The 27,898-nt window shown below is 41.6% G+C and overlaps 1 protein-coding gene across 2 annotated transcripts in view; it reads right to left on the minus strand.

Moving 5' to 3' along the window:
- PPP2R2A (protein phosphatase 2 regulatory subunit Balpha) overlaps positions 1 to 25,685 on the minus strand; it is a 77,031-nt gene extending 51,346 nt beyond the window's left edge. The window contains exons 1-2 of one of the 2 annotated variants that reach the window (XM_030552026.1): positions 25,451 to 25,685; positions 22,699 to 22,776 (exon numbers count right to left, since the gene is read on the minus strand). In XM_030552026.1, coding sequence (XP_030407886.1) covers positions 22,699 to 22,776; positions 25,451 to 25,457 — 85 coding nt within the window. In that variant the 5' untranslated portion in view covers positions 25,458 to 25,685. Of the gene's footprint in view, positions 1 to 22,698; positions 22,777 to 25,268; positions 25,348 to 25,450 lie in introns of those variants that run through there. The other variant, XM_030552027.1, reaches the window with a different exon arrangement.
- Between the last annotated feature and the right edge of the window lie 2,213 nt (positions 25,686 to 27,898).

A 27,898-nucleotide genomic window follows, 5' to 3' on the forward strand; every position in this document is an offset into this window, starting at 1 on the left:
GAGGTAAAGCAATATGCTCAAGGTTACCCAGCAGGCTAGTGGCAGAGCTGTGAACAGAACCCAGGCCTACTAAGTCCCAGTCCAATGCTCTATCCACTAGCCAACCCTCCCTTTCCCTGTCCCGGCAGAGTATTTCCCTTAACAGCTACAAATATTGAACTGACAAATGTTTAATGGCAAAGCACATTCAATATTACTAACCTTTAAGCAGCAGGAAGAGTGGGGTACTTGGAGGATTGTCAGTTGACTACAGAGAAACGGTTCTCAAACTGTGGTTCAGGATACCAAAGTGGGTTGTGACCCCATTTTAATGGGGTCACCAGGGCTAGCGTTAAACTTGCTGGGGTCCAGGGCCGAAGCCCAAGCCCCACCACTGAGGGCCGAAGCATGAGATCTTCAGTCGTGGGTGGCTGGGCTCAAGTTACAGTTCCCCCCTCCAACTCAAGGCTGAAGTCCTTGGGCTTCAGCTTTGGCCAGCTCACCTGCCTGGGGCAGTGGGGTTCAGGCTTCAGCCCGGCTTGGGTGGGCTCAGGCTTCAATCCCCCTCCTGGGGTCACGTGGTAATTTTTGTTGTCAGACAGGGGTCGCGGTGCAATGAAGTTTGAGAACCGCTGCTATAGAGCATTTTGCTTCTGGTGGTGCCAGTTCAAATCCAAGTTAGCAGCTAAACACTGAACATCAGCATGGGATAGCTGCTTGGTGTTCCACATGAATTAAGTTTTGTGATCTCAGCCCAGTAGCCAAATGTCCAAGTATCCATCAAACCCAAGACAAAAATCTACCATCTATTTCCTCCCACTGTTAGCAATCAGGCGAGAAGCGAAGGATTGAGCTGGCCATGGAGACAACCACCCTCTTAGCACAAGACACAGTCTCCCCAGGGTTGAGACCCAGTGATGCTGAGCAGTGCGGGGGAAGTTTGCTACTGCTTGCCCACAGACTAGGGGTGAAGAGAGACGATTTATGTCACCCACAAAGGCAAAAATGTGGGTATGAAAACCCTTCTTATGTCATGGAAAACTTTGAGAAGCCTAATGCAAAATAGCAATTTCTTGTTTCATAATTATATGCCAAGCATTTACATAAGACTTAATTTGAGACCACTGAGCACAGAAGTTATAAAATTAGGTATTTTCTCCATAAGAATATTAAAAACAGACTTCATGCTGGTGTTTTTATTACCTAAGGACAAAGTTGGTGAATAGTTTAATATTGTTTTGTTTGCTTTTATTACTGGTTAAGCAAATAGAGTGGATTTAAACTCTCTAAACATGCCATCTCTGCAAATTTATACTACAGATCCTTAGTTATACAGGATATTTACTAACAACTGTCAATAATTAAATGCATTATTTCACCAATTATCTGCTTAAACTTGTTTTCTTTACATTATAAACAACAATTTCAAGTTGTAAATGTTTAATTTTCTATAGTGGACATGAAAGATTGGTCTAATGCAAACAAGAGGACTCAACTTACCTACCTTGAGCAAGGGGAATTTTAAACATACAAGGAACGAAAATTCAAACCCCAAAATATCTTATATACACCTCAGACTTTTCCTCTAGCCCAGTGGTTACACTTTTGTACTGGTGACCCCTTTCACAAAGGAAGACTCTGAGTGTGACCCCCTCCTTATAAGTTAAACACCTTTTTTATATTTAACTCTATTATAAATGCTGGAGGCAAAGTGGGGTTTGGGGTGGAGGCTGACAGCTCACAACTCACCACATAATAACCGGACGACCCTCTGAGGAGTCATGACCCCCAGTTTGAGAACCACCGCTCTAGCCTGTGTTTGCAGCCTTATAATCAAGCAAGCAAAGAGAACAGGGCAGCATGGAGCCTCCCAGCCATGGTAATTAACGCAGCACTAGTCAAGAGTTTACAAACTCTACCATCTCCTTCATGCTTACGGCCCATAGACAGAGAGGACAGGGAGAAACGGATTCTATGAGAGCAGAGTGCTTGACAACTCTTGGTGAGATGGGGGCGAAGGGGGGAGCGGAGAGAAGAAACACGAACATCATGCCACTAACGTCCCATTTCCAACTGCTTAAAAAAAAAAAAAAATTGCAAACACAAGTTCTCCTGCATGCATAATGCCTAAACATTATTGGAACTGTCATCATTCTGCTATGTGTCAAACATGGCCAGAGATGCAGGTCCGATTATTTTCAAAGAGATGGGATTTATATCCATTTAAAATGAACATTCAATATTTCCTATCATTTAACATAACATAATTAAACATCTTTAAAGTTTTAATTTTGGGGAGTTAACGCATTTATTTAATTTAAAAACTACTACATGGTCGGGGAAAAAGTTTTCAAACCTTTCATTTCTTAAAAATTGTGAAACGTTATGGAAATAATCCACGTTTACATGTAATAATGAAGCTCCAGCAGCATTCCATTTACTATAACTGCCATCCTCTGGGTCTGTCTGGACTGTACCTGTCCACAGTGTTAGTATTATATCTTTACACTGCTCACCAAGATAGGAGTCCTGTTCTTTGTTTAAACTTTCACAGCATCTACTCATTATAGAAATGTTCTGCAAACCTACTACACTACAAATCCAAGGCTATGTCTACACTGCGAACCTTACAACGGTACAGTTCTGCTGTTGTAAGGTGCACTGTGTAGCTGCTCTTTTTTCATGGGACAAAATAAAGCCACTCGCAACGAGCAGCGGTAGCTTGATCACGGGGAGTACAGCTCCCACCAACAAAGCACTGTCCACACTAGTGATTTTTGTTGCTAAAACTTGTCTATCGGGGTGTGTTTTTTCCCACCCCTTAGCAACAGAAGTTTTAGTGAAGAAAGTGCCAGTGTAGACAAGCCTAACAGCCTGCAAATGGGAAAACTAAAGGGTTGGTGGTGGTTGGTTGAAAAAAGCCTCTACACGGGTGTTTTAGAAGGCATTCCAACTGTTCAAAAAAAATTAGGGGGTTGGGTTTATTTTTAAAGCCAAAAACTGGTGTGGGTGGGTGTGTGAGAGAGAGATTTCATACATATATACAGTAATAAAATCTCTCTTCCTAAATAAAAAAAACCATAATTATAGTAGATGTATACAAGGTTATTTTCTCTATAACCAGATGCAAAGCTGTTTGGTTTCTGGACAGAAACCATTAACCCTCATCACCCTGATTAATTACCTTCTATTTTTAAACCTTGAGAAAGGTCATTACTGCAATTCCTCTCAGAACAAATGCATAGGAAACCAATGAGCAATGGTTCCCTTTACCCAACTCAGTGAAATATAGACCCCAGCAGTATTTTAATAGCCTACAAAAAGCTGCAAACTACTGTACCTTCAAAACAATACCCCTATTCTAGGCATTACACAGTCGGATGAGCAATGCATGGAGAAATAAAACTATGCTAGGAGCAACAGGGCTAACTACATGTACAGCAGGAGAAAATGAAATTAATTTATGATAGATCAAAGTCCAATGAAGTACAGCCAAGACTACCAGAAGAGGCAAAGTTAGGTCTAACAGCAATTTCCAAGTAATCAGTCACCTCTGTGTTAGGGTATATCTTCACTACTAGTCAGCTCATGTTAGCCTAGCCTGGGCATGAGTAGCCACAATGCAACACTATATCCAAATTTGAGTGTCCTCACTGATGCTTACTGGGTGTTGCTAGGACTTGTGGGGGCATATCCCATGGTTCTTTTTGCTGCTCTAAGCTCAGCTGGTCTGGGATTCTTTCACAGTGAATGATGGGAGAACTTGTATGCCCATCTGGCACATGGGCAGGCTAGGGATAACACCCAAATAGAATCCAAGTTAACCCTGCAGTGAAGACATACCTTTAGAACTAGGATACTCGATGGTATCAATGCAATGCCTTACAGAGAACTGAGTAAGGGTTTCATCACCCCAACAAATTAGAACTAACCAGCTCTAAAACCTGATAAGTGTTCCTTTACCTCAGTCTCTACCAAAGAAACATTTACTCAACGATATCTTCTACCTTGAAAATGGCAGCTAACCTCAGATTCTTCAAGACTGGAAGACTGACAATTTTCCCACTTAAAGGACTGTACTGGTGACAGCCTGCTAGAATACTACATATTGCAAGTATCTGGTATTTCCATCTACATGCACTGCAACTTCTGAGAATGTTAGGTCTTTTAAATTATGATGATCTCAGAGAACGAAGGCTGACTCCGTTATGGACTTTTACAAAAGAGAAGTTTTATCAGCTCTGAGTGGAGGGTCTGAAAAGGTGGTCTGAAACTCTAGGTGTAACTGGTGCTTTTAGCTCGGATACTTAACTCAGGGACCCAGCTGAGTTCCTAAAATAAGTCGCCTATAGTTTATTGTCCACAGGTAACTGGGTTTGTAGATTAGCCACACAGAAGGTTAGCAAAATGTTAATAATCTACTTCAACAAATGGCTTTTCCCCAAATTTCACTGCCTTATTAAGCACTGTAATATACAGGCATTTTTAGGGAAATTAAAGAAAAGTTATTTTATGCTTGCAAAGATGGGAACATAAGTGAAGATCATCTGCAAAAAAAAAAATCTATAAAGCATATACATATAATAAGCAACCTTTTGGTATAGTTTTGGTACAGTTGTTAAAATTTACTTAGTATACATGCTCCACTAAAGACATCCCCAAAATATGACAGGAAATGCCTATTTGCCTTTCCTATTCACAGTAATTCAGTTCTATTGTTGGTGGAAACAAAGGTCTTTCAACCCACATCACCCGTTCCCAGGACATTTGACACCAGTTTATTAATATCATACACATGAGACATAAATGGCAACAATCCAGACCTGCCCCTGTACCAGTCTTAAATAACGTTGGAAAGGCAGGTGACCACCAGAGATTATGAAACCACAATATTTATCTACAATTAGGACTACGCAATTACATGTCATGGCTTTTCTGTGAGCCCTTCATTTGCAGGAGCTACATTAAATACTTAGTCACAAAATAAAATGAAGTTACACTATGGCATTTTAAATAGCTTTTTCCAGAACCCTGGGTGGGTGGGGAGGAGGCGGCAACGGACACCTTTCCTCTAGGGAACAGCAATCAGAGACAAATCTGACACGCTGATATTTGTAATGCCATCTAGTTGATCAACGCTAGTGCCAGAAGTGTGATTCAGTTTTCCAGCCACCACACACCACCTTTTTTGCAGGCTGTGAAACCAAGCAGCCTAATTCCATATTCAGAAGAAAAAAAACATTGTTTCCTTCCAGATCAGTGTTTAACACCATCTCCGATCTTAGTTTTGCACCTCTTTCCTTCCTTTGCATCGTACGGGAACCTCCCCCACTACTTAATGCTCCATGTTGCAATATCAGCAAGATCATGCAGACCATTTCTTGTTTTTCTGGTAGCACAATGCATTCAGAGGTTAGGTATGCCTCAACTAATTTGTTCCTGGATACCAGATTTTAAAGCATATTTACAATTAGAAACATCATGGGGGAAAACCAACATGGAAAAAGTAACCCATGCTATACTAAAAACATTAAAACAACCGACGGTCTTTCACAAGAAATAACTTGGTGCTACAGTACATTTTTCAATCAAAATATCTGAAGGATTTTTAGCATGTCGACTGAACACATATAGTAGATCCTCAGAGTTATGAACACATTGGGAATGGAGGTTGTTTGTAACTCTGAACAAAACCGTATGGTTGTTCTTTCAGAAGTTTACAACTAAACATTGACTTAATACAGCTTTGAAACTTTATTATGCAGAAGAAAAAAGCTGTTTTTAATCATCTTAATTTAAATGAAACAGTTTCCTTATCTTGTCAATTTTTTTTTTAAACTTCCGTTCTTTTTTTAGTACTTTACATTTAACACAATATTGTAGAGCAGGGGTAGGCAACCTGCGGCATGCATGCTGATTTTCAGTGGCACTCACACTGCCCAGCTGCTGGCCACTGGTCCATGGGCGCTCTGCATTTTCATTTAAATTTTAATGATGCTTCTTAAACATTTTGAAAACCTTATTTACTTTTACATATAAACAACAGTTATATATTTTAGACTTATAGAAAGAGACCTTCTAAAAATGTATTAGTGGCACGTGATACCTTAAATTGGAGTGAATAAATGAAGACTCGGCACACTACTTCTGAAAGTTTGCCGACCCCTGTTGTAGAGCGAGTCCTGCTGCCTGATTGTGTACTTCCAGTTCCAAATGAGGTGTGGGGTCGACAGGTCAGTTCATAACTCTGATGTTCATAATGCTGAGGTTTTACTGTATGTGCTAACAACATGTGTAAAGGAATAAATGACCACATGCAAAATTTATACTTCTATTGGGAGAGAAATCAAAAGTCACTATTCAGATTGGGTAAGACAAAAAAGCACAGACAAAAAAGCAAAGTCTGGACTTTATATGCTGCAGAATTCCAGAGACCACAAAAATTATAGTACTCATCACTACAGACTTGTCTACATGGAGCAGCAAGGCACTTTACAGGGGTGTGATTTCTAAAGCCCACTATCACACTGCACATTAATTGGTCTGTGTGGACTCTGCTGGTGCAAACTATAAAGTTCTCTAGTGAGCTTTAACACAGTGCTGTATGTCAACGCACATTAGGGAACTTATAGTTTGCACCAGCAGAGTCTACACAGACCAATCAACCCACAACAAATTAACAAGCTGTAGAAATCACACTCCTGTAGTGCACCTTGCTGCTCCACGTAGATAAGTCCTACAACACCTGCATGTGTCACACAAAAACCCACAATGGGAAACAATACGAAACCTTGCTCAATCAGTTGTGTTCTCACACTCACAATAGCAAGAAAAGAGAAATTTTGGTAGCACCGAGTTCCTCATTGATGGAAGCCATAAGAACCTAGACAGAACTGCACAATTATTCTTTAAAACCCATACGTAAAGTTCTGGACAAAAAGATGGGGACTGCACCAGGTTCTGATAGATAACAAACTTGTGACCTAATTAGGGGTGAGATCTACAGTTGAAGAAACTTCCACAAACTTCCCTTGAGAGCACACAAGTGGGGATGCATTTAAAATGCTCCTGATGAGGAAGTCATGCATGTATTCTGTACATGTATTCTATACATGGCCTGGATAGTGAGTCTACAGTGATTAAACATGTTATTAGCATGGATGGTACAATATACTGTTTAGTACAATTACTTTAATAATGCAAAGGAAGAATGTATATACATTGCAAGCAGGCAAAAATTCTACACAAATTGATTTATAACAACATTTTAGAGAAATTTTCTTCAAGGGTTACTAAACAGCTTATGATTTAAATACATTTTAGGTAAATAACTGGTCATTTTTGTGATCTCTACAATTACATAGGCACCATATCTAACTGCAGGGGAACAAAATGAACTTCAACAGTAGCTTAATTAATGACATATGAACTCCTTTAAGGCCTGAATATTTTGCCACTATATGCAAAACATATCAGTTATGCAGCTATCTGGCATTAATATGGCTTTTTCTGAGCAATATAAGATGAACTAAGCCTCACAGTGACAAGGAGTCCTGTGGCACCTTATAGACTAACAGACATATTGGAGCATAAGCTTTCATGGGTGAATACCCACTTCGTCATATGCATGTGACAGGTTTATAAGGACATTATCTTATTTCTTTACCTTACTACTTGCCTAGTGCTAATACTCCAGTACATTAATTGTAAGGTAAAACTCTGAGCAGAAAATAAAGCTATTTATTTGTTTCCAACTCTATCACCACCAAAAATTTAGTCTGTCCAGACTAAAGTTCATGCTAGCCTAGCATACATTGTTTGGAAGAGCCTTTAACTAGATGAGCAAGACAGCCCCATCGTTGTCCCTGCTTAAAATGTTACTGCTAACAAACTGGACCAAAGACATTATACTAGTTATAGCAAAGAACTAGAAAACAGAAGACCAGAGTCTCATTTCAGCTCTGCTATGGATTCACTGTTTCACCTTGGACAGTAACAGCTCGATCAATAAAACAGGGACAAAAGTTACATACTCACAGGTGTCTTGCTAGGTTTTTCCATTAATATTTGTAAAAGGACTCAGATTCTCAGATGAAAGATACTAAAGAAATGTAAGTTATTATGTACAGTCTCTGGATCCCACTAAACACACTGAAAAGTTAGATTAAACTTTATGTGGGCTCCTAGTTTGTCCTTCCTAGATGATGGAAGATTAGAATTTCGGCAAAGCATTTATTAATTTTCTCTGAATGGGTTAGTGGATTTATCTTGCTGTACTGCTAGATTAAGAAATTTACATTTTGCCAAACTGTCTGATGTATACTTTTGTTTTCTTTAGAGAAATGTGCTCTATGTGCAATATGCTTGGGAAGAACCATAAGAATTGTTCCAGCAAAACCTCAGAAATACCATCAGGGGTTCAAAAGTCACTAAGGTCAGTAGTGAGGCTACCCCTCCTCCTCAGCCACAAAACTCTTCACTGCCATTTACTCTAAGGAAATATGTCTGGCCCCAACTGATGTCCACGTAAACTTTCACCGAAGCCTGATGTCTGATTGTCAGGAAGAACTTTCAAAGGGCTCTTGCACCAATGGTTGGATTTGTAAAGATTTAAGGACAGATTGAAAATCTGTGAGCTTTGATTTCAAGTTATGCTCTATTGGTTGATACATAGTTTAATCCATGAACAACAAAGTGCTCATGCAAGACTAATAAAAAACAAAGCCCATGCCCAGTCCATTGTTATATGCAGTGTTGGTGTCGTCAGTGTGACTGCTGGTGTACCATTCATTGATAACCAGGCATAGAAGACTTCGCTCAAGTATCAGCCACTGAACGTGTGGCTTTCACAAATGCTCAGATTGTTTTCACGACTTCTGACACCGTCATTAAAAGGGTATCTGCTTTCTGAGGATGTGTCTAGGAACTCCACAGCTATTTTGGGAAGGAGCCCCATGCACTAGGAGACACTCAAGTATTTTCTCTGTTGCCTCTTGTGCCACATGTTGGAAGTTATAAGCTCCACTTCAAGAAAACCGTCCATATTTTAATTAAATTTTCCTAGATCAGGAAATGTTTTTTCTTCTTGTTAAGAGACTCTGCTGACTTTCCCAAAGATCAAGTCTGACTATTTTAATATATATATTATACAAAACGTGACCATGGAATCACTCATATATTTCATTATGAAGATGATATACAATTCTAGTGCCTTATCCCCTAGGAAGAATAACTGAAATATTCACTATAAAATAAATGTATGCACTAATTCACATAAATCACAGAACATCAGATCTATAAAACTTCTGCAGGGATCCTTTTGACGTTGGGCAACCTTATAGATTAAAGCTACAGATCATGTATGTTAAATACGAACATTAACTTAAAATGTGACAATGTTAAAATGAACGCAGTATTTGTTTAGGAAAAATACCTGCAGCTGCTCATTGATAAGTTTCATACATATATATATATATTTTTTACCCTTTCCTCTAAATTCCCTTCAGGTCACATATCAATCCGTATCTTTATCTTCAGAGTAGAAGTATTTATTGTTCAATTCCTTCCTATTCCCCACCTGATGTCCCCTGACCCACTCTGTGTAAAATAGAGCAAAACAGAGCTACATACAGTGAAGTACTATTAACATATTATAACCCTAGATTGAGGAATAGTCCATGGAAGGCCACACTTCAGTTTTTTTTCAGGAAGCCTGCTAGTGTTCCAAAGTAGTACAGAGCTATTTATGGAAAAATCTCTGCTGAAACCACAGCCAGAATTTCAATAGGCTGCACAGCACAGAAGAGCCAGTGGTTAGGTTTGTGCTTGCAAATGCCAATATATGTTTGGAAATAATTTACTGTGTTATTGTTTTGCATGTAAATATCAGAAGCCTTTAGGCAATGACTTCCTTGATTTGTCACTAAAAACATTACATATTGTGCAGTAAAAGCCTGGATTATTGGGTTTTTTTTTTGTTTTTAACTGAAACCACTCAGACCTACAATACAAATTTAAAACAAATATTTAATACATAAGAAAAATACTACTATCAAAAGCATAAGTAGAGTCTGGAAATGCATTTTAAACTCAGCCACTGTAGTTCTCTAACCCAAGGAGATTTTCCTGCTGTGAATTTTAAAACCATTATTTTAATTGAAGAGATCCCATTCCTTCAAGCCTCCTTACACAGATTATTTGAGTAATACTTTAATTCCAGATACTAAGGCTAAATCCAGAAGTTTGTAAGGCCCTTAATCCTCAAGTGTCAAGCTCTAGACCACAAAGGAGCATGTCTCCTAGGGCGGGGGGAAGGTGCTTTCCTTGAAAGAATCAAATGAAAGCAAAATTATTCTTACCTGCCATAATGGGCATGAGGGGCAGAGAGAGAGACATACACATGCTAGATGGAGTTTCAGGCAGCGTGCTGGAAAGCTCAGCACTTGTGAAGGTCACAAGTACAACTTACATTTCCAACAGGGATGAATACACAAATCTATCTATAAAATGATCACAGAATAAAAGCTTCTGATTACTTCACTCATGGAAGGACACAACTACTTGAATAGTTTATTTCCATTTAAAACTAGTTTAATCAATTGCTTGTGGTGCCACTCGGAGGCTGGTAAATAGTTTTCCCTTTATCAATTCTACTCCCCACCCCCCATTTAGCAAATATTTTCCTGTGTCTCTATTTTGGCACAAACATAAATGGCTCACTTTGTTTTTATTTTTTTAAAACTTCCTTGTTAACATGGGTCTAATAACACCATGGGATGGATTTTCAGAAATAGGAGACACCCATGACTCCAAATTACATGAATGAAAGCTGCAGATTCTTGACACCTCTGAAAAATCAAGCCCTGCACCTCCCATACAGCACCTTGCAGGGAGGAAGCATAATCTAGCACAGTGGTTCTCAACCAAGGGTACATAGAGGTCTTCCGGGGGGTACATCAACTCATCTGGATCACTGGATCGGTGTTTCTCAACGGGGGGGAGGGGTCACAAGTCCAAGGCTGGTGGTAGGGGGTGGCAAGCAGGGCAACTGCCTGGGGCCCCAGAGAAACTAAGTTACACACTTCAGCCACAGGTGGCGGAGCTCAGACTTGAGCCCTGGGTGGCAAGGCTTGGGTTCCAAACTCCTGAAAGAGGAACAGCAGTCAGGAAAGGCTGAGAACCACTAGCAGTCTGAGCAAGACAGCTGCTTTGATAATGGCTCACTCTATTGCCTTGGGTAAGTCATTTAACTTCTCTGCCTTAATCTAATCTGTAAAATATGGAAGTAAAAATTCTCCCTTGGTGATATCAAGTTATTTAACAGTTTTAAAGCAAGATATAAAGTTTTAAGCAGTTATATTAAATTTAATCCAAGGATCTCAAAGCACAATGCCATTATTTAAGCTCCTCAACACTACCTTTGAGACAGGCAGGCACACTGGCTTTATAGATCAAGGAAACCAAGGCAGAGAGACTACCCCAACTTCAGACAGCAAATCAGTGTTGATTCAAGATTACAGACTCTGTATTTTTCTGCATTCCAATTTCTCTGTATTCACTGTCAGTTTCACAGCATTTGGAGATATCAGTCTGACAAAATATTTCATTCTTTAGGAACAACTCAAACCAATGTAATAGCCTAACTCAGGCTGCAGCAGTTACTGAGAACAGGAATTTGATGGTGCCAGCCAATTCCACTTCGGGTACTGGGGAAAAGATAGAACTCTTAGAATGGGAATTTATTTTAACACTGCTGCATAAACAGATTTGTACAGCAAACAAATATCCTGTGAACGATCTTTTGCTGGGTTTTGCAGGGGGATTTTTTTGTTTGGGTTTTTGTAGTTGTTGTTTTGTTTTCTTGAGATAATGGTAGGCTAGCAGGGGAGAAGATACCAGTGTTGCCCCAGATCAGGTTATTAATTATTATTATTATTATTATCTTCCCAGCCCCAATTCGCAATATGGGAGAAGATTCCCCAATACAGTTACAAACTGTATTCCTCTATTTTGCCATTATTTTGTGTAGCGGGAATGATAGCCATTCCATGTTTAAAACATTCAAATGATGCCATATCTTTTCCAAATTGTGCAAATTATACCAGTTAGTGTATTGGCAACTGATCTGTGGGTGCTTCTGCTCAGCCCTGGGTACTAGGAAGTTTGCCTGGGCACTTCTGAAAATCCCAGACAATCTGTGCTCAGTTAAACATTATCTTTGAACTCCACCCTATCTTCTCCAACTGCCCAACCCCCACTTGATTTCCTAGATGGAAGTTCATACTGCTATTTGCCCTTACCCAAGGTTCTGAAAATGTTGCGCATGGTGTGGAAACTGCCTCCTGTCTGCTTTACATTCATTCCAATTTGCTGCTTTAAAATCACTTCTACAAACCAATGACCAATCCTCCACTGATCAACCCCCTCCTCCATTTGAGGCTCTTCTATTGTTTCAGTGTTGTTGAAGGTGTTTTACAGGCTACAGGTGTCTCACACTAGAATTGTTCAATTGTCCTGAGTGACTTAGGACTGAGGTAGGGAGGAATGAGTGATATTTAGCTCCAGCAAAACAGCAGAGCCTGGAGAGCATAGCATAACATAGCAATAAGTAGGGCTCAACCAAATTCATGGTCTATTTTGGTCAATTTCATGGTCAAAGGATTTTAAAAATCATAAATTTCATGATTTCAGCTATTTAAATCTGAAATTTCAGTGTTGTAATTGTAGGAGTCCTGACCCAAAGGGGGGGGGGTGTCACAAGGTTGGAGGGGGGGGGCCCTGCGGTACTGGTACCTATACTTCTGCACTGCTGCTGCTGACGACGGCACTGCCTTCAGAGCTGGGCAGCCAGAGAGTGGTGGTTGCTGGCCACGGGATCCCAGCTCTGAAGGAAGAGCCACTGCCAGCAGCAGCGCAGAAGGAAGGATGGCATGGTATGGCATTGCAACCCTTACTTCTGTGTTGCTGCTTGCAGAACTGGGCGCCTGGTGAACAGCCACCTCTCTCTGGCTTCCCAGCAGAGAAGTAAAGGTGGCAATATCACAACCCCCTTAAAATAACCTTGCAACCCCCCTGCAATTCCCTTTTGGGTCAAGACCCCCAATTTGAGAAACACTGATCTCCCCCATGAAATCGGTATAGTATAGTGTAAAAGGACACAAAAGACCAAAATTCACGGAGGCAGATCAGATTTCACAGTCCAGGACATTTTTTCATGGCCATCAATTTGCTAGGGCCCTAGCAATAAGGTTTTGAAAATCCAGAGCCCAGGCACCCAGCTGAGTTTAAACTTTCAGACACCTTGGGCACTTGATGCCATCAGCAGATATTTAAAAATAAATAAAATAAAATAAAAAATAAACAAACCACCAAGCACAGCTCATGCTCTGAAAAGTCCCCTTCTTTGAACATGCAAAACTGGGCAATGATATACTCTGCAAAGCACTCAAAGGAGGCCCTTTGAAAAAGTCTCCCCTGTTAATATATGTGTTTCAGTTTGCCTGACTGTAAATTGTGGATGTTAGGGTATGTCTACACTATGGGATTATTCAGATTTTACATAAACCGGTTTTGTAAAACAGATTGCATAAAGTCAAGTGCACGCGGCCACACTAAGCACATTAATTCAGCAGGGTGCGTCCATGAGGCTAGCGTCGATTTCTGGAGCATTGCACTGTGGGTAGCTATCCCATAGCTCCTGCAGTCTCCCCCGCCCCTTGGAATTCTAGATTGAGACCCCAATGCATGATGGTGAAAAAACAGTGCTGCGGGTGATTCTGGGTAAATGTCGTCACTCATCCCCTTCCTCCGTGAAAGCAATGGCAGACAATCATTTCGCGCCCTTTTTCCCTGGATTGCCCTGGCAGACGCCATAGCACGGCAACCATGGAGCCCATTCAGTTTTTTTATTTTTTTTAAACTGTCACCGCATGTCTACTGGATGTTGCTAACAGACCTGGTACTGCAGCGCTACACAGCGGCATTCATTTGTCTTTGCATGATAGCAGAGACGGTTATCAGTTGTTCTGTACCGTCTGCCATGCCATTGTAAATTGGCGATGAGATGATGGCTATCAGTTGTTCTATACCGTCTGCTGCTGTCATGGATGCCCCTGGCTGAGGTCAGCCGGGGGCACAAAGACAAAAATGGGAATGACTCCCCGAGTCAATCCCTCCTTTATGGCATCTAAAAATAGAGTCAGTCCTGCCTAGAATATGAGGCAAATGTACTAGAGAACCAGTGTACCAGAGAGCACAGCCACTCCGTGTCAGATCCCGCAAAAATGATGAGCTACATGCCATTCTAGGGGGTGCCCCTGCAACAACCCCACCCATTGCTTCCCTGCTCCCCCAACCCTCCTGGGCTACCATTGCAGGGTCCCCCCATTTGTGTGATGAAGTAATAAAGAATGCAGGAATAAGAAACAATAACTTGTTAGTGAAATAAAATGAGGGGGAAGCAGCCTCCAGTTGCTATGACAGTCCAGGCAGGACAGAATCTTTTCTTTACACAGGAAAGGGACGGGGCTGATGGAGCTCAGCCCCCAGTTGCTATGATGAAGACGGTTACCAGCTGTTCTGTACCATCGACTGGGAATGACCGGGAGTCATTCCTATTTTTACCCAGGCGCCCCCGGCCGACTTCACCTGAGGCCAGTCAGGAGCACTCACGGGCTGATGATGACGACAGATAGCAGTCATATTGTACCGTCTGCCACCGAGGAGGAGAGGGGAGAGGATACTGCTGTTCACTGCCGCAGCATTGCGTCTACCAGCAGCATTCAGTAGACACAGGGTGACTCTGAAAAAAGTCAAGAAACGATGTTTTTCCCTTTCCTTTCACGGGAGGGAAGGGGGGGTAAATTAACGAGCTATACTCTGAACCACCCCCGACAATGTGTTTGACCCTACAGGCATTGGGAGCTCAGCCAAGAATGCAAATACTTTTCGGAGACTGCTGGGGACTGTGGGATAGCTGGAGTCCTCAGTACCCCCTCCCTCCCTCCATGAGCGTCCATTTGATTCTTTGGCTTTCCGTTACACTTGTCACACAGCACTGTGCTGTGGACTCTGTATCACAGCCTGGAGATTTTTTTCAAATGTTTTGGCATTTCGTCTTCTGTAACGGAGCTCTGATAGAACAGATTTGTCTCCCCATACAGCGGTCAGATCCAGTATCTCCTGCACAGTCCAAGCTGGAGCTCTTTTTGTATTTGGGACTGCATCACCACCCGTGCTGATCAGAGCTCCATGGTGGGCAAACAGAAAATGAAATTCAAAAGTTCGCGGGGCTTTTCCTGTTTACCTGGCCACTGCATCAGAATTCAGATTGCTGTCCAGAGCGGTCACAATAGTGCACTGTGGGATACCGCCCGGAGGCCAATACCATCGATTTGTGGCCACACTAACCCTAATCCGACATGGTAATACCGATTTCAGCGCAACTCCTCTCGTCAGGGAGGAGTACAGAAACTGATTTAAAGAGCCCTTCATAGCGATATAAAGGGCCTCATTGTGTGGATGGGTGCAGCGTTAAATCGGTTTAACGCTGCTAAAATCGGTTTAAACGCGTAGTATAGACCAGGCCTTAGTTCTTACCTATCACTTCAGCGGTACTGAGAGGCTTAATTCACTGGTATGTTGAAAGCAGAGTACTTTGCATGGGAGGTACTCTAGAAGTAAACAAGTATAAACATTTTATAGATCAGGAAACTGATGGGAGAGAAGGTAATTGACTTGCTTAAGATCACTGAAGGACTCCAAGTCCTTGATGCAGTTAAAACACAAATTTCTCACTCCAAATTGTGTGCTTGCACAACACATCTCTCTTGAAAACAAGAGAATTAATTTTAGCACTCCCTGTACCTATTGAGTTTCTGGGAACTGGGCAGGCAGAAGCCCGCCCACTGCCAAAGGATTCCCTCCCACCCCCAGCCTAAGGGGAGGATCTACAGGACCTCAGAACCCAACTGATTTTGGGGGACAACTAATAAAAGAACAGGGACAGGAGTGCAGTCAAAGGGTCATAAGAAGGGAGCCTGACGAGGACACCGAACAGAGAACCCCGGACAGTGCCCACTGCTCCTCAAAGGCATCAAAGGAGCCAGTGGACGCCACCCAGAGGAACTCCGCCTGGATACGGAAACGGACTAAGGACCAGAAACAAAACAACAGTGAAATTGGAATTGAAGAGATTAAAAGAGGCCATTCAACCCATCCAAATATATATCCCTGTGAAAAGCATAAAAGACCTGGAACAGACACATTTAAGATATGTATTTGTATTCATTATGTTCCTCTGCTGAATAGATGATCAGGACCTCTTGGGAAAAAAGTTTCTTTACAAGGACTATGATCTGTTTTTATAATGGATCAAACTGGAAGTTGATTTCAATATGACTGTAGCTCAACTGATTTTCATATGTACTATGACTATTTACTTTAAAAAAAAAAGGAAAAAATATTTTGGGAAAACAGGTCCTTGTATTGAACACACATATATAGGCAGTATGTAGGTCACATTTGAATGCGACAGCTGTTTACTAAATCTTTTTCCACTGACATGGTGGAAAGCACTGCTGCCATCACTGCTTTGAAGACTCAAAGAATGCTTCCTGGAATACTGTTGATATTTATCAGGGACCCCAAAAAAAAAAAATCTAGCAAGATTTAACTAACAAGTGCATAAGTAGGAAATCAGTGCAAATTTTAAAATACAAATATGCAATATGAAGTCTTTATTAAGTTACTATCCTGGAATATATGTAGTTTATGCAGATAACTGAACCCAGCTACCCAAAATCTTTAAGTACAAAAGCAGTATTTTCACAGGGAGTCACTATTCGTTCCCAGAATCAGTCCTTCAAAAAAGTCAACTGAAAATGCTAAGAAAAAACAAACATTTTACACAGGCTGTGTTATACATACCTGAAGAATCAACCTTACTTAGAATGCAGATTTTCCACTCTCTCCCACTGACAATAAAACTTCTGCCTACAGTTCCAAAATCAGATGCAAGCACAACTGCCCAGGAGTTTTAACATGCAACCCAAATAGGCTGGTTTGCCTTAAAATGTTGCTATCACTTGTGAATCTCTAAATGCAAAGTACATTTTTTATAAAGACTGTGTGCCTAAGGTAATTACTTCTCCTTCGGTGATTAACAAAAGAATGGTGAATTAGAAGAGAAAAGCTTGCAGCAGTTTCTCGCTCTGCAACTGAATTATGATCAATTTCTGAAAAAAGTCATTTGAAGTTTCTGTAATATTATTATAATCTTCAGTAGTACCACCATAGTTCAGGCTCTGACAGCCAGTGTTTGCATTAAACCTTGATTTTCAGGGGAGCATAAACTAACTCTTTCCAGGTCAGATTTTGTTTTGCTTTAAACCAACATGACACTTTGTTTCAACAAACAGAATCATGTGGTCTTAAATGTAGCCTATGGGGATGTTCTGAAAATACCTAACATATTTCTGATTGAAAGACAACCCGAGACTGAAAAACATGATATTTGCAGTGATGGATGCTCAATTACACAACTCCATACTATACCATGTCAGGATACTTCAACATCTCTCCTCTTTCAGAGCACAAGAAATGTTTTTGATTACACTTTTTCTCTTTATAGGCAATATTGCAGCTAGTAAATTCTCTTCATCCACCCTCCTCTAAAGACCTATGAAGTACAATCTCATCAAGCCTGGAGCAGGACAAAATGGTTCTAACCAGTATGAAAATCCAATCTGATTACTGTATCCTATGATTGATATAACCATCATTGGCACTATAAAAACACATACATAGGTAAAACGGGTTTGAGTAGCGTTATAATGCAGTTGCAATTGCACTTTTTTTTTTTTTTTTTAATATTACACATAATACCCTGATTTTCAAGACTGAAATCTGGCATATGCCAGCGCAGGCATAATTCTGTTCAAATTTATTTTAATTCACTCCATCTCTTCTTACGTTTAAAGAACTATTTGTGATCAGCAGCAGACCTTCATCCTTAGAAGATAAGTTCATGGAGGATAGGTCCATCAACAGCTATTAGCCAAGAGAGTCAGGGATGGAAATAGATATTTTAAGAAGTTCTTTACAATCCAATGAGGGATGGCTTCCAGAGTTTAAGACTTGAAGTCTAGCTTGGGGCTTTAAAAACAGAAATCCTTTTAAACCAAAAAAAGGAAGGAAACAGAGTTAAAGATCAGCAGTGATTCAGGATGTTTGGCACTCCTTTTAACTGTTCTCTTAGGCCAATGTTTTAGATTCTTGTCCTTCTGGGATGACTTAACAAATTTGTTATTGGATAATTTGTATTGTTGGGTTTCATTAAAAGAGAAAACAGAATTTTTTAAAATGTTTTTAAGCACTGTACTTCCCAAATATCATCAGGCATTCAGCATCACTATTTTCATTGTCTGTATTACAGTAGGACCCAGAGGCCTGAACTAAGGTCAGAGCCCCATTAGGCTAGGTCCTGTGCAAACCTAGAGTATGAGATAGGGACTCCTCCCCTCCCCCGCCCCCTCCAAAATTACCACCTAAATAGACAAGCCAAACAGTAAGAGGGGAAACAGAGGGATAGAGAGGGAAAGTGACTTGCCCATGTCACATGGCAAGTCAGAGGCACAGCTAGGAATACATTCTAGGTCTCTTAACTCCCAGTCTATCACTAGAAGTTTTTCTTCTTTATTTTCAGCTCCTCCCAAGTGTGCCTGATTCCTCTCTGTTGCGATGCTGCCAAATTCATCATTCCATGATGTCACACCTATCACAAGAAACCTCCTGCACTACACAAGGGCCTAAAAAGGGGCTTGCCCAAAGTGGCCTTTTTAGAAAAAAAAAATTATTATTTACATACACAAACAAGACCTTCTGTTCACAGGGAGCCTCAACCCTTGCTGAAGGGTTGGACAGACTTTGGTCTGCTAAGGTCCCATAAGACTGACAGGGGACTCCTGATATGATTTGTGTGTGTGTTTAAATGTGTTGACTGTTGTTGTTATATTTTCTCAGTAATGCTTTTACCTTAAGAATAAATATGCCTGCTTAGAAAGAGCTGTGTGGTAATCTGTAACTCCTGGCAATATACTGTTCCTAGCCCTTGGACAAAAAGCAAAGCTCAGATATCTGCCTTCAAGCAGACAAGCTTGTCGGAGATATCAGCATAAGGCAAGGAGCAGTGAAGCCTTAAAACCCCTGGTCAGATGGGAGTGGGACCAGAGTCCCTCCCAAGAGGCAGGTGATAGCTGGAGACTAGCGACCTGACTGGGCACTCCTGGAGCACATGCCATGGTGGGGGAAATACAGATGTAGTTACCCTGGAACTGTGTGACACATACCATGGCACAGAATTACTATTAAATAAAAAGGACACTGCTACTATGTCTACACTAGGGATTTTAAGAAAAAAAATTGCTACCAGTGCTGAACCAGGGGTAGCACAAGTAAGAACAAGGCTCCAGCAGCTTCTGGATTCTTTTAACACTAGTGTTTAAACCTTCTGAGCAGATTTAACTCCAGAAGCCAATGGAGGAGCCTAGTCTACCCCTGTATTCTGATTCAGCTGAACCAGTAAAGCCAATAGGTTCCTCCACCCCACCCCCACTGTAAACAGGGTCTCAGTTGAGTGCAGATCATTCACAGGATTTGGGAACCTACTTATGTAAATACAAAATGTAAAAGAGAAGAGACTATCCCATGGCCATGCATGCAAACGGACCAGCAGATCCAGAAAGCAAGCTAGTACAATCTAGCAAATTAACAAACAGATGACGCAATCGAAAGAAGTATGACAACATGATTTGTAGCTAGAGTAAGTCTACAAATATTGCTGTTCTGATCCCAAGTTTCAGTTTAAATGTGTCTGCCGTTGTTTACTCTGTAGGCTACAACTTGGAAGCATCTAGTTACGATCAAAGAGCTCTTTTGCACAATTTTAAGATTTTTTTTTTAATCTAAAAAGATCTGATTCTGTATCACTCGTGCATCCAAAGTTGCCTAAGTCTGCAGAAATTTTGCATGGCAAAGAAGAGAGGATCAGGATGGCAAACAAGCTCTAAGTAAGGCACCCCTCAGGGGGTCACGAGGTTATTACATGGGGGGTCACGAGCTGTCAGCCTCCACCCCAAACCCTACTTTGCCTCCAGCATTTATAATGGTGTTAAATATGTAAGTAAGTGTTTTTAATTTAAAAGGGGGGGGTCACACACAGAGGCTTACTATGTGAAAGGGATCACCAGTGCAACAGTTTGAGAACCACTGCACTAAGTGTTTACAATGTAAACATTATAAAAAGTGAAACTTACTAACATTTGATTACAAACAAAAGGGAAACTATTTTAACCTTCTAAGCTGAAAGAAATGCAAGAAATAAACTGCATAACAAAGTGAAAAGTGAATTAGTTTTAAAATTGTTTCAGTTTTAACAAACCAAGCTAGTAGTAGTATAAAGAATTTGCTTTTAAATTGTGTATATTCAATTCAGTTGTCTTTTTAGGATCACTTTTTAAAACAAAAAGCACACATACTAGTTGGAACCTTACAAAAACCAGCATTTTTCCTCCATAATCACAAGTCCTTCTTGTGAGGAGGCAGTACATGCAAATTTAAAAGACCACCACCCTCTCAAGACTCAGACAGCAACATTCTTGTAAGCTTTCAATATGCAACCTGCTTACAAGGAACAAGCAGAAAGAGAAAAAGATTATCAGCCTGGACTTAAAGCCATTGCATACTTATTACCGTGCAATTTAGAGAGACTACATACACCAGAAACATGTAAAACTATAGCCCCAAATTCACAAGGAGGATTATTAAAAGGTGTGTTTACTCAGTACACAGCTAGAAATATAACAAATGCAAGAAAATAAACATAAGAAATGCAATTAAACAGTATTTAAACTATTGGAACAATATTTCAAGGATAAGGGATCTATATGAAGTATACCAGTACCTTTAAATAGTTGGGTGGGAGCTAAGGTTGCAGTTTGAATTGAAAGGTGTCTGTCCATCTACAGTTCTGTAAGGGGTTTTGGCATGCCACGTGGGAGTCAGCCACATGGGTAAAAGAATTCCAGCTTAACAAAATCCATTATGGTCAGATACTCCCACTTAAATTTTCCTAGGGGCCTTACTTAAGCAGCCATCCCAGTGCACAACTTTACTATAAAAATCTCAGGCCCTAGGTAGAAGCCTTGTAATATACACTAAAAAACAGCTTTACAAGATGCTGATATAGCTGACTATGAAGTTATTATAATCTTCTTTGTCTCTATCTAGGGACAGCTTGCACAATGAGCAGCTTATTACTTTTACACAATTAGAAGTGGATATTTAGAGAAAAAATTGTTAAAAGCAACACTGAGTGTCCGGCTGAAATTCAAGCTAGTTAACGTGTTCTTGGCCTTTAACTTGACCAATTATGACTAGCTACTGCAGCTGTCAGGAAGTGAGAGACTGCTAAACCATCTTTTATACTAGATGTGCAGGCACTATAATATTTAAGAACAAATAGGGGAAGTTAAGAACAGAGACCGGCTCTTGGATTTCCAGATCCATTTAATCAAAGATATATTTAAAAAAAAAAAAAAGGCGGTGGTAAGGGGGAAAGGGAACCCCACCGGTTAGTATTATTTAATGAAACAAATGCATGAACATCAGTGGAACAGCTCTAATGTTTTTCTGTCTTAGTTCATAGTAGCAGTTGCAGAATTTAAAGTAAAAAATAATGGAAATGAAACAAGTTACTATTTTCTTAAATGCAACAAATATTTTTCTCATTTCCCTGTAAGTTAGTGAGCACAGGACTAAATGGTGTGTAGGCTGATTAAATCATACAAACACACACCCAAAGTCAGTTTTTTGTAAGAGAAAACTATTTTAGGTCTTGATCTTGCAAGCTGCTCTGTGTAAATGGACCCCTGAAGCCATGGAGAATTTCATCCAAGTCAGAGGAGCAGCAAGTAGGATCAAGGACCCTGTTCATCTCAGAAGACTGAATAGTCGAAAGGAAAAAAAGACCTCTACTTCCATGAAACAAGCATAATTTGAAAATTCCAGATGGAATTTTTGCATCATCAACTAGAGGCAGCCATTTTGCTAAAAAGGTGACATCTGTAACTGGCAGAGTAGGAACCCTATACTACAAAAGCTTACAGCAGTTTCCAATAATAATTCATCACGAAAAATGACTGACACTTAAAAAATAATTTTGTACAAAAATTCCACTTTAATTCTGATGGCTAATGCAGGATGGAAAGACAAAGATTTACCTGACACTTATGCAGCACCTTACATCTTCAAAGTGCTGCATACACATTAATTAATCCTCACAATACCCCTGTAAAGAAGGTAAGTGTTATTATCCCCATTTCATGGTGGAAAACAGACAAGTTAGTAGCTCTGTCTCAACTTCGACTATCTGTCATGTGAGAGATATTCTAGAAAACAAGTTAACTACTGTTGCAATCCATAGGCCAAATTCAACTGTGACGTATGCAGCAGGAGGACCATGGATGTCAGTTGAATTGCACCCACTTATTTCACACATAAGTTTGATCCCAGAATATACTGAGATGTCTGCATGTTTCCACTTGCTTTCCTACTTCAATAAAATTACGTATAACAAAACCCAATTCTGAAGGAGAAACTTCAGCAACACCATTGCTACGTTTCATCAGCAATCAGATTAAATTACTGTAAGTCTGTTCTTACCTTCTGCTACATCATCATCTACAGCCCCTTTCACCTGAGAAAAACACCACTGAATGTCATTCCCTCCTCCTCCAGCTCCTAGAAAAAACAAAACAAAAAATAAATAAAACAGATCCTCATTAAATCAGTCTGAGTTTTGTGTTTACTACAGTAAACACAGAGGCAGTATCCACCACTGGCAAGTGACTCAGTTTAGACAGTACTGTACACACCTACAAACAAACAAACGTTTCCTATGCAAAAATAGAGATTCCAAAAGTTGATCACAAACTTTTTTCCCCTGCAACTCCCTCTCCTCCCACCCCGGCAGTCCTGATATTGCTTTTGTCAGTCATTTGTCCAATATCCAAAGCAACATCTGTCAAAAGTAGCAGCAAGGATGATAAAAGTTGTTCTCTACAATTGTTGAAAACTCACAAAACTATCTAAATAAGCACAGCTAGTGTTAATAAACTATGCCATGTTAAAACGAGCACCAGTCGGAATATTTCACAACACTTTTTTTTTTAAATTTAAAAACTTCAGTGCCCTCTAAAAAAACTGAGCACTTTACTTACAAGTGACTTAAATTTCTTAGTAAATATTAGATGTCAGAATGGCCCCTACAAGTTTTCCAAATATTTCAAATCATTAAATGTTTGCACTTTAATAAAGAAAATTATTTTTCTTTTGGAAAATACATTACACCACCTAAGTACTTCAGGCTGGAGAAAACAAGTTTATAATCCTCTCCCTCCGTCACCATAAAAGTACCAAAAGAAACCGTCAGGCTTAGGTTTTTTTAAAAGCAACAAATCTGTGCAGCAAACTGAACAATCTGCCTGAAGTTAACAGCAAGTATAACTACCATAGAAAATAGATCGAAGAGAAAACTTCAGGAACATTACCGCCTCGGTGGACGGTAGTGATTCATTTGAACCTTGCCACCAAAAAGGCCAAAAAAACACCACCCATTTCTTTTGCATTTCCTTCTTAACAAATCACGGGGCTGGGTCCAGACAGGAAGAGAAATGGAAACAAGTTTGCACTGTATGCGGGAGGCTATCAAAATGGAAATTCCTTCTCAACCCACAACAACAGAAAAAGACTAAGCAAAAGATGTAGTTTGCAAAGCTTTATGATTATGCACCATTTTTGGGGAAGAGGGGGCATGCAAGGATTCCCTCCTCCCCCCATCACACCAATTGAGAAACAAATTAAGTTAAGTTCAAGTCAGGAGCAGTTCTCTCCATGAAAGATCAAGGGGAAAGGAGTCTGAAAAGGATTAGACTGTGGTCTGTATTTGGAGCTTCTTACAAAGTCCGCGAACTAGGGGAGACAACCTGAACTAGAATCAGCCAAGGTGATGGGGCAAATCTTATCAGGATGTCCATCCAGACAATATGAATTGCAGTATTTGTTTTGGATAAATGTATTGGAAAAGTATCCCAACCCACAGCATCTTTCCCAACCACCAACAACCCTATCCACCCGATTTTTTGTCCTCCCCACCACTTCTGCTATTTGCTATTTAACTCTTACTTTTAACACCCTGGAAGCATTTTGAGAATGATTCTTTGCAAGAAAAAATATATCGTATGCAGCAAACTGTATTTTAATGTTCATACAACTTGCTATATTCAAGGCCTTGTTTCCCCTGATTAAGAAGGAAAGGAAAGAGAAGGGTGGAGTGGGATAGCCTGGTGTGTGTGTGGGAAGCAAGGTGCAAACCTAAATACAGCCTCTCATGCTGCTCTACAGAATGCAAGGCATCGAAGAGGCAATTCATTTGCAGAGGAGGAGAAACGAACATATCACCAGAAGAAAAAAAAATTTAAAGAGAAAAAAGTAAGAGGAAGAGACATCCTGTGCATGTGGATCAATTTTTATCTTACAAATCGCACTTCAGGATGCAAGATAAGCAATCTGCAAAATGGAGAATGAACATAAATCTCCAGAATAAGAAAAGAAATAAAAACACCATACATTATTGCACACAGTCAGAGATACCTGAATTTTCTAACAAACTACAATCCTCTTCCCAATTTCACTTTTATCTGCAGATATTTACACAACTACACCCTACAGTGGGGTACAGCTGCACTCTAAACACAATCACATCTGCGCCCTACAGCCATTCTCCTGTGCACATCTGCACCCCTACAAACTGCACTTCAAGAACGAACACCGAAGAGCAATTCCGTCGCAAAACCAGAAAGTCTAGGGAAGATACACCAAAAAAAAAAAAAAAACCCACAAAACCCCACCACTCTGCTTGGAAATCTAACATGCTCAATTTCAGAAATACAGGGCTTTCTTCCAAACCCAGCCACCACTAGCTTTTCCTCGTGAAACACAAATGTTTTGCAAGCAAAAGAGGGGAATGAACAGATTTCTAGAGAGAAAACAAATATATTAAAGGAGGGGGCGATGCAAATTGCATTTCAGGACTGAAGGTTTTAGGAATGCAAATTAAAAAAGAGAGAGAGAGAGAGAGAGAAAGCAAGAGAAACGGAGCCCACACTTTCAGAGGAAGGAATAAAAGAGAGTGAGGGAATGAGAAAGAGGAAAAGGAGGAGAGACAGATGTACCCAGCGAGCAAGTCTGCCACCTCCACACATAACAGGCGACAACAGCAGCAGCTCAGGTTTGCAGGCTGCTTTCAAGGCCATTTTAGTGGCCTCACCTGCCCCTGCACACATCCCCCCGCCCCCTGGGCTCTATGGGCAGAGGGGGCCGGCCCCCGGGAAGGAGGGGGCACTCTCCCGCTTACCTGCCATGTTGAGCTCCCAATAGCGGCCAAGTCAGAGAGAGCGGCCTCTCAGCTCTAGAAAGGGCCCCCTTGGCCGGGCTGATGGCGAGCGTGGAGGGAGGATGGCAGCAGATTGTACCGGGGGGGGGGCGGTGTAAAGCCGGCTCCGTTCGGCTTCCCCAGCTCTTCCGAGTTGGTCTTTCCTGCTCGCTCGTCCGCCCCCCCTCCCGTTCCAAGGTTCCACTTTCAAAATGGCGCCGGCTGAGCGGGGGATGACGTCACCCAGAGAGAGGCGGGGAGGGGGGACAAGGGGCGGGGTGAGAACTCCCAAGAGAAGCGGGGGCGGGGGGGTGAGTAGGGGGCGAGGGACAGGAGGGGCGACCGGGAAAGAAGGTTGATTCGGTTGTGTCTGCCCCTGCTGCACACTCTGGTGCCTCTCCCCTAGCTAGACTGCCCAGCCACTGCCAGCTGCTAACCAGCCCCATTCACTGTGTTCACTGCACCCCACCTGTGCCCACACATCCACCCAGCTCCCCCCACCACACCCACACATATCCCCAGTCCACCACCTGCACCCCAGCCATCCCCATCCACTGCATCTCTGCCCTGCCCAGCTCCTACTAGTAAGCCATCCCCAATTCACTCTACACTGAGCCTGCACATCTGCCCAGCCCAGGGGCGGCTCCAGGCACCAGCGCACCAAGTGCGTGCTTGGGTCAGCAAGCCGCAGGGGGGGGCGGGCGCCTGCCGGTTGCTGTGAGGGCAGCAGTCAGGCCACCTTCAGCGGTATGCCTGCGGGAGATCCGCTGGTCCCGCAGCTTCGGCGGCAGGTACTCTGAAGGCGTAGGACTGGTTGACCTCCCACAGGCATGCCACCGAATCTGCGTTACCAGTAGACTGCCCGCAGGTGCGCCACCAAAGGCTGCCTGACTGCCGTGCTTGGGGCGGCGAAATACATAGAGCCGCCCCTGGCCCAGCCTCCACCAGCTGCACATCCGCCAACCTCTTTGCCCAGTGTGACCACTGCACCACATTTCTGTCCAGCGCCTGCCAAAAGCATTCACTTCTCCTACACACCTGGCTTACTGTAGGGTGACCAGACAGCAAGTGTGAAAAATCAGGACGGGGGTGGGTGGGTAATAGAAGCCTACATAAGAAAAAGACCCAAAGATCAGGACTGTCCCTATAAAATCAGGACATCTGGTCACCCTATCTACCTACAACAGCTATATTCCCCACCAGGCCCTCCCTGCTTAATGCTGGGTCCACTGCACTTTCACCTCTAGTCAACCTCGGCTAGCTACGCCCTCTGCATCTGTACCTTTGCCCTGTCTGCACCTGCTGTGCTCAAAACTCTGGCTAGTACATGCCATTTATGCCACTGCGCCCATAACCCAGCTCAGTATCCACTAGCTGCTGGATAAAAGCTTCTGGTTTGGGCCCCCTCTGATTCATGTCACAAATTGACATGGCACTTCAACGAATTAGCCACGTTCCAATCCCCCAAAGAACTTGGTTACAAATCATCCACCATCTGCTGAAGTTTATGGTCAAATAAATTTGTTAGTCTTTAAGGGGCCACAAGGACTCCTCGTTGTTTTTGCTGATACAGACTAACACAGCTACCACTCTGAAAATGGGGAGGTTGTGTGTTTTATTTCTGAAGTTACATTTATCACACTGAAAAAGGTATGGAATAGATTTCAGCATATGTGTCAGATCAAACCACCTTCTCAGTGCACAATTATTTCTGTTCTGTACTGTTTTTCAAAGTATTTTTCAGCCCCATTCCTTATTTCACCCATGCATTGAGTCTTCCCTGTTCCTTTTCACACTCTTGCTGTCTTCTGATGACATTCCTCATTCGGCTATCCAGCATTTCCTCAGTTCTGGCCACATACCCTGTTTGGATGCACATTTCCCCCCCCCCTTGGATGGTTCCACAATGTCCATTGCCTTTTAGTTCATATTTTACTAGATAACCCTTCTCATTGCTATTCCCTGCATATACCCAGCCATGCTCCTGAGACATTTTTAGCCTATGTCCACCTTTCATCCTGACAGCCTGTAAGACTTACAAAAAAAAGACTTCCAGCTGAGACCAGCTTGGCACAGCTCCTGCTGGCTTGAAAAGGATGAAGGCTCCCTTTTAGCTCACTAGGTCCCACCTCAAGTCTCAGCTGCAATTAACATGCAGCACTCAGATAAATTACTTCATCCAATCCAGTTAGGACCTTGCAGAATTCATCAGATTTGCTTTAGAGAGATTTGTTTAAATGTTTCCTTTGTTTTCAGTCAGCGTGGGGTTCAGATACCTCAACTTTCACTTGTAAATTCCAGCTTGAAACACCTAGGGTCTGATTTTCTTCATAGAGATCACACACAATTCTCAGATATAACCTTCATAGCTTCTGTAAGCCAAGCTTGCTGCACTCACCAGGGGCTCCTTGCATTCCTCCATTCCACCCA

This window comes from Gopherus evgoodei, chromosome 2 (genome assembly GCF_007399415.2).
Source record: "Gopherus evgoodei ecotype Sinaloan lineage chromosome 2, rGopEvg1_v1.p, whole genome shotgun sequence".
NCBI classification, from domain to species: Eukaryota; Metazoa; Chordata; order Testudines; family Testudinidae; genus Gopherus; species Gopherus evgoodei.